Here is a 13024-nt window from a genome sequence, read left to right on the forward strand (position 1 = left end):
AGGGAGGGAGGGAGGGAGGGAGGGAGGGAGGGAGACAAAACAAAAAAGCTGAGACACTATGGGACCATGGGAGAGAAACCAGTGCCCAGGACTCAAAGGAGGCCATGCCTCAGGAGAAACTTAAGATAGGTTCTTGGTCTTTTCTGGAGTAGATCAGTAGGGCCCTATACCCTGAGTAGCATCTCTGGCTTTTACTTATTTGTTGAAACATGTTTCACTCTGTAGGTTAAGATGGCCTAAATGTCATCCCTTTGTACAGTTTCCTCAGAAAGACACCACTACATGAGTATTTCTCTGAGATCTGCAACTTGTCCTGCTGAGGGGGACATGGGGATCTGTTTGTAGTCAGTTGCTATCTCCAGGTACATAGAATGAAGGCTCTAGTTGCTGCCTACCCCTGGCTTGTCTCTGAGGATCCCTGTGTAATTGGCGGCGATGTGCGCACATGAGCAAAGGAAAGGGGTTAATAATAACTGCACTAATGCTGGGTAAGGACACCTGAGCTTGGTTCTCAGCACCTACGATGTCAGGCAGCAGCTCCAGCTCTGAGGGATGTGCTGCCTCGGGCCTCCTTGGGCATCTGCACTCATTTGCACATTCCCATTCCCACAGACACACTCAGACACATAATTTTAAAAAATTAAAAACTATATAGTATAAAAGTACCTACCTACATTCTAGAAAAGGCCAGGGCTTGAGTTAGAACCCTGACACTGATCAACTTACTAACCTGGGACAAAGCACTGAACTCACTGAGCCCCTGATGCTCATCGAAACAATCAGTGAAAACGCCCAACTGATAAAGTGGTTCCAAAGACCTAAAGCGCGGCACCCAGCTGTCACACACTGACGGAACTTCCTGGTGACCAGGGAATGGATTCTACCCTCCTTTCTGACAGTCATTATCAGTGTAACCAGACTGTGGTTTGCACCAATTTCCTTTTACTGAGTCCATATAAGGGATCTCAGCCTTGACTGGCCAGCTGCCCCAAGTCTCAGGTAGTCCCGTGCTGTTTCAAACCCATTCACCCACGGGCACAGTCTCCTCATCCCTAGCTGCGGTCAGCAGACGCGAGCAGGTCACTGTGGAGTCTCCCATAACTTACTGTCTTATAACTGTGTCCATCCAAGACGAGTTTGCTTCAGGAACTTTCAGACAGGCCAACGCTGAAGCCTTTATGATGAAGTCATTGACAGAGATCTTCCCTTTACCTTCGAGCATCTGTTAGACACAACAAGCAGCTAGTTGTATTAGCCCTCCTCTCCCAAAAAGAAACAGGTTCTTTTATCTGTTGAACGGAGGCATGACAGCAGCTGACCACTGTGATTTATGACGTGTCCTTATTTTCGTTTCAGCTGAACCAAGGTGTTTTTTCTTTTTAAAATATCAAGTAAATGACAACCACACTAACAAATGTTTGTTTGAAAAAGAGGGAAGTAGACTCAAATTCCTCAAATCAGGGGTAAAACTGGAGACATGCTATCTTTCCAACATAAAAAAGAAGTACTATGAATACCAACACCAACAAATTGCACAACCCAGATAAAATGCACAGGCTTCTAGAAAGAAACAATCAATAAAGAGTATAAACTCAGAATAAACATAATGATGAGATGAAACTGGTCGTGCAGTCTGCTCACATAGACTAGACCCAGACGGCTTTGTTTTTTTTCAAGACAAGGTTTTTTTGTCTTAGAACTTGCTCTGTACACCAGGCTGGCCTCGAATTCAGAGATCTGTCTGCCTCTGCCTCTTAAGTGCTGGGATTAAAGGCGTGCGCCACCACCACCCAGCAACTAGCCCATACTACGAAATGTTTAAAGGCTAACATAAATCTTCACTAGGACATCTAAAGAACACAAGACTTAACAACTTAACAATTCTCCAGTGTTAGTCTCATTCCAAAATCAGACAAAAACCCAACAGCTAAAACCTAAACATTATCTTATAAATATAACCAAAAAAAGCCCTTAACAAAATGCAGGCAGACAGAACCTAGCCCATTAGCTTCAACAAAATAGGCTTTGTTTCAGGAGTGCAAGAGTTGGCAACATCTAAACATCAATTAAAGTGTGCAGAGCAGCATGTGACTATTCTCCTGTCTCCTCTGGAGGCTTAGAAAGGAGACTCATTGGAATCCAGAAGCATGGGCACCACAGTAATATCTTTCTTCTTAAAAAGAAAAAGATCAATTACTGTGGAATGCCCTAACAGAACAGAAAGGCCACATGACTGCTTCAACAGCCCAAAAAAGACACAGACAATTCAGTACCGCTCTTCACAACAGAACGGTTACTGAACTTGGAAGGAGCTTCTTGATGAGAAAAAGATCTATAATCCCCCATAATTATCTAGCCTCATACTTCATGGTCAAAAAGTTATTCCCCCTAAGAGCACAAGATGTCTTCAAGGGGATGTTGCCCTCTTGTGGCTAGCTACTGTAGGAACACGCGCGCACACACAATTTGCATAGATACAAAGCACATAAATAATAAAGCTTTTTAAAAAGACAGAAAGAAAAGAGAAAAAGAGAGAGAGAGAGAAAGAAAAATGAAACAATGATACATGCTACAACATAGCTGAACCTTGAATATGATAAATGACAAGCATTTGGTAAAGAATGAACTTCATATGATTCTAGGCAGAGAATTCCATTTTGCCTACTGGTAAATCTTCCGAGACAAAAATGTAAGACTGAGGGGAGTGGAAGGATTGATAGGATTATGGCAAAGGGCTATTTGGGATGGTAAAAATGATCCAAAATTTATCGTGGTATTGTGGTTATATTCCACAATACATTAAGTAGGACACCTCAAATGTGTGATCTGAACATGGCATTAAAATGGTATGAATATCTCAAAAAAGTCATTCAAAATAATCCTCCAAATACACTGGATAAATTTATCTATTTCAATACTTTGATTTTTACAAATATTTTAGTTGTATCTGGGCAGTGGTGGCACATGCTTTTAATCCTGGCACTCAGGAGGCAGAGGCAGGAGAATCTCTGTGAGTACAAAGCCAGCCTGGGGTACAGAGGGAATTCCAAAACAGCCAGGTCTACATAGAGAAACCCTGTCATGAAAAACAAAACAAAAAATTTTTTAGTTCTGTGCAGATGTGTGTGTGTGCACGCGTGCATGCATGTATGAATGTATGTATATGTACATACATATAAATAGGATCCTGTGGCAGTCAGAAGCAGTGCCAGATCCCCTGGAAGTACAGTTCCAGACAACTAACTGGATGTTGATGTGTTTATGTTGGGAAGTGAATATAGCATGTGTCCTCTGCAAGAACAAGCGTTCTTAACCCTGAGCCATCTCTCTTGCTCCACTTCAGAATTTAAACAATAACTGTATGCCATCATCTTTAATCCCTGTAGCGACTGACAAGCGTTGCTGGTTCACTCATGCAATCAGTGATGTGCCTCACCTCTCCACTCTGTGCTGGATACAAAATGTATGAAGCACCGAACACTAAACAAATCTGTGCTCAGGGAGCAGATCTTGTAAAGGGAGTGACTGTGCGTCTGTCACACAGCATCTTACAAAGTGTTGTGTGAACAGGGAAGGGGAAAAGGTAAATTCAGAATGAGGAAGACCAGTCAAGGCAATACATGTCAAGTCCTTAAGGAGGTCAAGGAGGAAACCACAAGAACATGGTAGGGTCTACATGGAGAAAACACAAGTACGGAGTGTAAAGTAGAGATGCTGAGAAACAGCAAGACAACCAGTGTTGTCTTTGGTGGTGGGAAAACAGCTCAGAAAGATCACAAAGACCCCATGAAAGGCCCTGTATGCCACTCTAAGGAGCTGATGGGGTTCTTCTGTTCTACTATTTTTTAAAGATCTTTTACAATTATTCATTTTATGTGGTTGAGTATCTTCCTCATTCTCTGCCTTATTTATTTTTAAAGACTTGTTTTATGTGCATGTACATATGTGCATCCTGTGTGAGCCTTCTGCCTACACCTAACTGGAGTTACAGGTAAATTACCGTGTGGGTACTCAGAACTGAACCTGGATTCTCTGCAAGAGCAGTGAGTCCCCTTAACCAAGCCATTCTCCAGCCCCACTCTGCCTTGCTGAATGTAAGTTACAGACTTAGCTAGACTGGCTAGTAAGCCAGCACCAGGGATGCTGTCTGCCCCCCAGTATTGAATTACAGGCATATCAAAGTACCTGCTGTTTTATGTTAGTGCTGGGAGCTTCATACCTGTGCAACAAGTACTTCATGGATCAACATCTCTCAGTCTTACTTCTGTTCTTACAGCCCTTGACCCTTATAATTCTCAACCATGAGCATGAATTTTCTTCACCTCTCTGCCAATCCAAACAGGGTACACTTTCCATAGTTTGGCCACATTTGTCTTACAGCACTGTGAATTCCCCAACTATCACTGGTCTCCTTCAACACTGTGCTGAACCCCAGTAATGAACACACACAGTATAATCGAGGCAGCTTCATAAAGAGCCTGGTCTACAAATGAACCCGCCACCTTTATAAAACCACCTTCCCTTCCTGTCTGTCACATTTAGTGGTGCCCCAATTCCATCATCAACTCGTGCTGAAGACAGACTGCTCTTGCTAGACTAATATCACAGCACAGTGAGTGTCAATGCTGGATTCCAATCAAGGGTTAACAGAAAAGCCAGAAAAGGTGGTGCACTCCTGTAACCCCAACATTTTAGAGGCTACAGCAGAACTGCAAGGTCAATGCAGCCTTGGCTCTATGGAGTTCCAGGTGTGAGCTACATAGTGAGACACTGTCCAGATAGTTGCAACAAATCAAAAGAAGTGAAGTTTCCCAGGATAGTCCCTACCCAACAGTTTCAAGTGGCAGTAATTTTCTATCAGAACCAGTTTTTAATAAAACACATGGCAATACTGGAAAGGTTTCTAGGGAAAGACAGAATTTCTGGGTTTTACCTTATTAAGTTCCTTCCGTACCAACAGCACCTCTCCCATATTAACATCAACAGAAAGGTAATAATGAGGTATAGTCTGCTTCGACTGCATGAGCCTCTGCGCAATCACCTGAAACCAGAGAGAGTTCAATATCAGTTCTCAGTTGACTCCAGTCTGTACCTAACTCAGTCTGCTTGCCTCTTCCTCGGCTCCCGGGTAGCTTACCTCACACGTCAGAGACAGACAAAGGACTGCTCCTCCTAGATTAGCCAAGAAGAGACTTCTTTACCCCAGTTACTCAACTGACCAAATCAAACTTCCTCAAACTAATAACTGACAAGGTCCTTTTTGGCATTTTAAACTACCACACACATTACTAAACAACCAGAGTGGAAATGCTATCAGCTCTGACTGCAGATTTCGGTGGTGCTCTTACTCGACGAATGTTACTGATGGGGATGTCTGTGAAGACACCTGCAGGAGCTGGTGCCACTCTTGGACCCGGGGGAGCCATGGCAGCTGCTGCAGCCTAAGAGGGAAAAGAAAAAGCACTTAGTGACTGGCTAGAGACCACCTGGGACATGCTACTGCTGTGGATGACTACATGTCAAAGCGGAAGAGCAAAGATCTGAGGAGTAGCTGGTTCCATAGGAGTAGCTGGTTCCATAGGAGTAGCTGGTTCAATCTCCACAGAGCAAAAGGGACTCGGATTAGCCTCTTTACTAACACCAGTCTAGGAGTGGTGGTGCATACCTAAATTCCCAGCATTCAAGATGCTGAGGCAGGAAGATTTCAAGTTCAAGGTTAGCCTACTTCCTCAACATAGCCAGAAGAGGTGAGGTGTGGGGTGGAGAGAAAGCAAAGCATTTTTAATTGAAGAATTAAAGAAAGAAAATATAAAACTCAAGGCTGTGGGCCAGGATGTAGATCAGTTGCAGGAGTGCTTGCCAAACATGTATGGAGCCCCAAGATTCAGTCCCCACAATGATAACAATTTTAAGCTGACTGTGGCTAAAACTAAATGAATGAATGAATGAAATGAAGTTGTAATTTTAGAAAGCCAAAAATAACTCACAGGAGCAGCCTTAGAAGGCACAAAGGAGTCAATGTCCTTCTTGATGATTCTACCTTCTGGTCCCGTCCCTGAAGAAACACATAAATATTGTGTATATGACAGCATACCACTGGATCTCCAAGGTCAACACTGTGACCCTGAAAAAACCCTATCTCTCTCAGAATAGTAGCTTTGTTAATTGCTCATTAATCCAGAGTGCCCCGGACTAATAGTTTTGTTTGTTTGTTTGTTGTTGTTTTTTGGAGACAGGGTTTCTCTGGATAGCCATGGCTGTCCTGGAACTCTGTAGATCAGGATAGCTTCCAATTCAAGAGATCCGACTGCCCCCCCCCCGCTTCCCCCCAGAAATCAACCCCCAACCCCCCACCCCCACCAACAATGGTTCTTTTAAACCATTGTAAATAGTAACCATTTTTCTCTCAAAGTTTTATCTAGCTAAATTAAATTCTTTATTTTGTTTATTTATTTGCTTTAAGCTGGGAAACACGGACATAATAATACTAATCATAGTTTATAATTGAAAAGGAAAATTGGCTGTTGACTGTGGTTATCTTAAAAAGCAAATCAAAACAAAAAAAAATCAAAATCAAAAACAAAACAGCACCCCAACTCTCTGAACCCTGAAATACTCTTATTTGACCATAAAGTACAACCTTTGTTAAGGCTGACAATTTTCTGAAGAAATAAACCTTTTTCACTTCAGAATAGCATGAATAATGTGTAACTGTAATGATTTCATCCTTAGAATCATTCATTTTCCATAATTTTCAGGTCTTTCACCCCAACCAAAACTAAATCAACCCATGCTACAAAGCAAGGAGGAAACACTACAATGTCTCTAAGAGACCGTCAGGTTCTCCCACAGGCTTCGTTTACTCAAACTCCCCTCCTTCCTCCCATCTTTACCTCAGGGTTAGGGTCTCAGGTTTAGGCTTAGGCCCAAGTACATCATCCTGACCTTGAAGCAAATTCAGAATTTAGTTATTATAATACCTTTTACACTGGCCCACTTCTAGAAAAAAATTGGTCAAATTGATTCATCTTCCCCCACGGCAGCCTTTTAAAGGGTTCCCGTTGTGTGCAGTTCTTCCCAATTCCTTTCCTTCGTTATGAAAACAGAGTTGGCTACAACTGTCTCTCCTCACCAGGAGCTCTAGAACAGAGGCGGCAGGGACCTCTATTAGATTCCCCACCCTTAGCAGAGAGAAACCATGACCTCCCCTGCGACCGACCGGGACAGAGCTTGATACCACGCCCCAATACAGTTAGTGTGTTAGCCAGCAAATGCTTTTAATTGCTTTGCCAGCTCCCCAACAAAGCACACGGGTGATCCTAAGGCAGTAGGGTATAAAGGGAAGAGCTAGCTGGCAGGAAACACACAGCACTCTGTGGAATTACACAGCTGACTACAGTCACCTGTCTCATCTGCAGGATGGAGATGACAGCGCCAGCCCTTGTTCAGAGCTATACTGTGAGAACATCGGGACAGTGAGGTAGAAGGTGCCCCACATGCGCCACGTGCGCACACGCACTTTTCCCTTTCTTTCCACTCTCCCTCCCCTGCTTCCTGCACGAATCCCAACTACAGGGAGAGAGTGGAAGCTAGATACAAGCGCATGCCAAGCAGGCCCACCCAGCCCCTTCCGAGTCTTCGCACCCTTGATTTCTGCTCTCCCTTTCCTCGCCATGCTCCATTATGGTCCTCAAACATGTCAGGCTTTGTTTGATTCTAGACCACGGGCTACTGGTGCAGCGCCCTCTGCCAAAATGCTTTTCCCTGACCTTTCCCAGGGCTGGTGCCCAGATACCTCCTTGTCTGGGCATGAGGTCATGGATCACTCCTCAGAAAGGTCCTCCTCATCCATCCTAAAAGTCACTGCGGCTGTCACTGAGTCTTTCTTTTTAGCTCTTAACTCACCTCAGTTCATAACAGTAGAGCCAGGATAGCTAATATGCTTTCTCTGCACAAGCACTGTTTACTTATTAATCTTCACACTGTATTAAGTATCACTTTTATATACAAGTAACAGAGCCAAAAAAGGTGACACTGTTAGCGTAAGGCAGAGCTGACATTTAAACCTGAGCCTTCTAGCTCTGGATCCCATCCTTAACCACAATGCTAGACTTTTGTTACTTCATTCACTCCTGCTGGCCTGTGAGGCTGGAATGTTCCCCATCTTACAAACAAGTACCCGATGCACAGGTGCTTCTCACCAACCATGTGCTTAGCTACTAATAAAGGAATCACTTAACCCAACCTGCATGAAAACAATACCAAGGTCCTTCAACTCACCCCTCTACCAAAATAACCAGCACCATTACCTCTCGAACAAAGGACCCTACTAGTCCAGGTTCTTCAGGCACAATTACTAACTCAGCCCCTCTGCTCTATGAAATACCTTAAACTCATCTGATACTAAGCACAGATGTATAAAGAATGCACCAACAAACAGCGGCTTGGTGCTGAGTGAGAACCAGACTGAGGGCAACAACTGCAGATCTGAGGACAGCACAGGGTAATGGGGAAAATACAGAAATTAAAATAGGACCTGATGTTCAGGCGTCTACTCCTAGCTACTCAGGAGGCTGAAGATAGAACATTGCAAGTTCAGGGCCAGCTTGGGCAATTTTTTTTTTTTTTTTTGAGATGCTATAACAGAACAAAGTAAAGAGAGGGGTAGAAATACATATAAGTGTTACAGTGCCTGCCTACTATGATCCTAGGTTCATGTTTTTTTTAAAAAAAAACAAAACAAAAAACAAAACCAAACCTGGGCTGTTGAGAAAGCTCCATGTGTAAGGATGTTACTGCTAAGCCTAATGACCTGAGTTCAACCCTTATGCATTAGGTGTCACACTGTACACAGAGGTCAGAGGACAAATGACAGAAGTCACTTCTGTTTCTACTGTGTGGGTCCCAGGGACAGTACTCAGGTCAGCAGCAGCCAGAACTTTCACCTGATGAGCCAGTTTTGCTTATTGCTACACTCAATTAACCTAACACTGAGATTTATTACACAGACACGTCTTATAACTCAACATTGCTCAACAAACACATATGCTTCTGCCAACACTTAAGTGAGACAGGATAAAGACAAGGAAATTGTGGGGATATGAGAAGGGAAAGGAACCCCTCATCCTGAAGTAGACAGAGCCTCTCAGCCCTGAGAAGCAAGAATTCCAACATTCACATCTGCTAAAGCCATTTCTCCTCCCAGTAATAAAACATCAATTTTCTAGAAAGCCTATCAAAAGCCCCATTTATAATAGAAGACTTATATATAACCCTTATGGCTGCTGGTGTTATCTATAGATTACAATTCCATTCACAGAACCTCCGGAGCCACCCCAACAAGCCCACTCACCAAGAAGAAGGAACAAGAAGAAAGCCACCACAGTGGTATATATGGCTAACAGTGGGGCATCTAATTGCAACTATCCCTGTGGACTCGCTATTATACTTGGGTATGTCTGACCTTCTCTGACTGCTTCTTTTTTTTTTTTTCTTCAAGACAGGGTTTCTCTGTGTAGCCCTGGCTGCCCTGGAACTCACTCTGTAGACCAGGCTGGCCTCAAACTCAGAAATCCGCCTACCTCTGCCTCACAAATGCTAGGATTAAAGGCATGCGTCACCACACCCAGCTCTGACTGCCTCTTAAAAAGCCCATACCCATAATTGGGTATAAATTATTATTTCCCAGAGAATACTTCTCTTAATGTCCATCCTTAAAATCTTCATCAGAAGTATCTTTTAATAAACAACGCTGTTCTTTGATGTGCTTTTGATTTTTTTTTGTGAGCATGTTTCTTCTTTTCATTTTTTGTTTCGTTTTTTCAAGACAGGGTTTCTTTGTGTAGCTCTGGATATCCTGGAACTCACTCTGTAGACCAGGCTAGCCTTGTACTCAGCGATAGGAGTGGGCCACCATGCCTGGCTTATGAACACCTATTTATTTTTTAATAAAACCTCAATCAGCTTCATTCTAATAAGTCCAGAAATTCTTTTCTGAGCCAAAGCTACAAAACCTGGGTTTGCTGAATCCAGGCCCCTAAGATTATAGGAGCTAGCTCCTCAGAGCTCTGAGAAGATTTCCTATGAATAGAGGAAAGTCTGAAAAGGCACACAGCTTACACAGGCAGTCCTAGGCAGATGGAATAGAACAGTGATGCTTGCCTTCCACACAGGTATATGCACGGGTCTTACACACAGCATCTAACTACACTGTAACTGTATAACCCTTTTCTTCAGAAAGAAACTTACCTTTAACTTGGGTGAGGTCAATCCCTTTCTCTGCTGCCAACTTCTTTGCAAGGGGGCTGACAAACACCCTTCCCTTTGGTCCAGCAGGAGCGGCTGAGGGGGTAGGTGCTACAGGCTGAGGAGTGGGAGGAACAGCTGCCACCTTTGAGAAAAAGTTACAGAGTATCTATCCATTCATCACTGCAAAGATAATCTGACAGAACACAGGTTCATATATTTTTTAAAAGATTTATTTAATATTTATTTATTAAGTACACTGTAGCTGTCTTCAGACACTCCAGAAGAGGGAGTCAGATCTCATTAAGGATGGTTGTGAGCCACCATGTGGTTGCTGGGATTTGAACTCTGCACCTTTGGAAGAGCAGTCGGGTGCTCTTACCTGCTGAGCCATCTCAGCAGCCCCAGGTTCATATTTTATAATGGAAAACTCTTTATAATTAAATGATGTTATGCACTTTCCTGACTTGACTAACATGGCAAGAATATTTTCTGACAGAGACAGAAACAGTTCATGCTAATTAGAGAGGTGTGGAACTAAAACTGACCTATGTATAACATACTGCTGCCTGTCATTTCTTGTCATTTTTCCCTTTGAGGACTATGTAAGCCACAGTGATCGTCCTGCCACAGCCTCCCAAGTACCCAAACCACCAAATACCTTGCTTCCTGTCCATCCTTTATTTCCACCGAGTATATAATTAACCTGAGCCCTGCTTTATTTAATCTCACTTCAGGATATAAAATGATAGCATCAGGTCCCACGTTTCAAGTATCTTAAGGAATGGACCACCCTGTTCCCTGACAGCGTCTGAATCAATGCAAGACTGTGAATGCAAGCTTCCTCTGAGGAAATATGCAGCTCTTCTAAACCCATGGAGGAGTACACCGAAGAGTGCAAGTGCATGATGCTACAACGAGTCATGTCACTTCAGGGCCCAAAGTACAAAACACACTTCATCACCTACAACCACAAGTACCAGAACTGAGAGTGGAAACACGTCATTAGTTGAGCAACAGAAAATGTGGGGTGAAACCATCACCTCCCATGGACATGATATCACACCACTAGCAGGACATGTCATTTACCTTTGTTCTCAGCAAGGCTTAAGATGGCGGCAGAGTAAACTACTGACCATTAGGTGGACAGCACATGACACATGAGCACGCACACACAACCCATAAATTAACAGATACTGCCAGTCACTTTCCTTCGTGTAGGATCTGGACACACAGGAACCTGAGCTATTATCTGCCTGAATGGACAATTCCCCAATTCGGAAGTACACCTACCGGGGGTGGGACAGGTGGTGGTGCCTGTGGCTTTAAGCTGGTCACTTCTGTTGGCCTGTAGTCTGCAAATGCTGCTATATCTTCCTGTTTTTCTACTATGATACATAGTGGGGCTCCCAGAGGAACATCCCTTGTGCCTTCAGGGACCAGGATTTTTGCCAGATAACCTTCTTCTTGTACTTCAAAGCCTTAAGTAGAAAGAAAATCATTACAGGACTCAAGCCTCCACCATTCCTACACCCTCACTAGGGTTTCAGGTAAAGCATTTTCATATTCAAACTACTAGCACTGTTTTTTGGTTTTGTTTTGTTTTTGACAAACTACTTAACTTTTCTTTGCCTCCGTTTCTGTCTTTAACATGGGAACAAGAATAGCACAGTCAACCCTCTGTCCACAGGTCCTGCATCCCTAAATCCATTTGGCTGAAGGTGACTATTACATTGTTGCTGACATGTACTAAGTAGTTAGGCTTTGGAGGTCTGAACTTAGCACATACACTTTTATTCTTGCAACTATTTCCTAAGTAATCCAGTGTAACAGCTACTTACACAAGTCTGTTGTACTGGGCATTACAAGTAACTGGAAATGATTAAAGTGTACAGGGCTAAAGGCATAGCTCAGGAACACAGGGCTTACTAATATGCTCAAGTTCTGAGGTCCAATTTCAGTGACCCCACTCCACCCTCCAAATACCATGTCCACTTATTTACAGAACTTGAATCTATAGACTTAAATCAGAGTGCCAACACATATACCAAGGAATGGCTGACCATACAATCCTTACATAAATGTTACGGATTTAAGTCAATTAATATTTTTAAGTACTTACCCTGCACAATGTATAAATGAAAAATGCAATTGGCCCTCCAAATCTATGAAATCAAAACAATTTGGGAGAAAAAAAACAAACTGCACTTGTGGTGAGCACACACGACTGCCCTTCTGGAGCCAATGCCTTGTGGATACTATGTCTGTTCTACCAAGACTGCAGACAGTGGAGCATTCTAAGAGTCACTGAAAACGCCTCAAGGGTGGCTTTATGTGGCACTTACAGGACACTAAGATAGTATCAGCTAGACTGCTAGAAGTCAGAGTTACATGGAAGTCAAATTACAAGAACTAGCAGCAGGACCGGTAACATGGGATTTCAGCAGTAAAAGTGTTCTCAGAGCTGCTCAAAGGCTATGCTTGGCATTATGCTACATTTTCCAATGTGGTGAAATACAGTATCACTGGGGTCTCTGCATCCTCTGGTAAGATGTTACTCAGCTACTGTTTCTCTCAAACACTGAAGACTTATAAAAGTAAGGGTCAAAGCTAGGTGTTTTCTTGTAACCATCCCACCAGGAGCCTGAAGCAGGAGTATGGTAACTCAAAGTTAGCTGGGCAACATGAGTTCAAGACCAAACTAGGTTCTATAGCAAGGAGTTCTCTGTAACTAGATTCTATAGCAAGGAGTTCTCTGTAACTAGATTCTATAGCAAGG

The 13024-nt window shown here is 43.2% G+C and overlaps 1 protein-coding gene across 1 annotated transcript in view; it reads right to left on the reverse strand.

The window, feature by feature from the left end:
- Positions 1-13024, reverse strand: part of Dlat (dihydrolipoamide S-acetyltransferase) — a 25253-nt gene that overhangs the window by 4194 nt on the left and 8035 nt on the right. Inside the window, exons 6-11 of the mRNA XM_021206594.2 lie at positions 11539-11726; positions 10249-10390; positions 5988-6055; positions 5349-5441; positions 4934-5041; positions 1107-1222 (exon numbers count right to left, since the gene is read on the reverse strand). Coding sequence (XP_021062253.1) covers positions 1107-1222; positions 4934-5041; positions 5349-5441; positions 5988-6055; positions 10249-10390; positions 11539-11726 — 715 coding nt within the window. The remainder of the gene's footprint in view (positions 1-1106; positions 1223-4933; positions 5042-5348; positions 5442-5987; positions 6056-10248; positions 10391-11538; positions 11727-13024) is intronic.

Source organism: Mus pahari, chromosome 10 (genome assembly GCF_900095145.1).
Source record: "Mus pahari chromosome 10, PAHARI_EIJ_v1.1, whole genome shotgun sequence".
Lineage (NCBI taxonomy): Eukaryota > Metazoa > Chordata > Mammalia > Rodentia > Muridae > Mus > Mus pahari.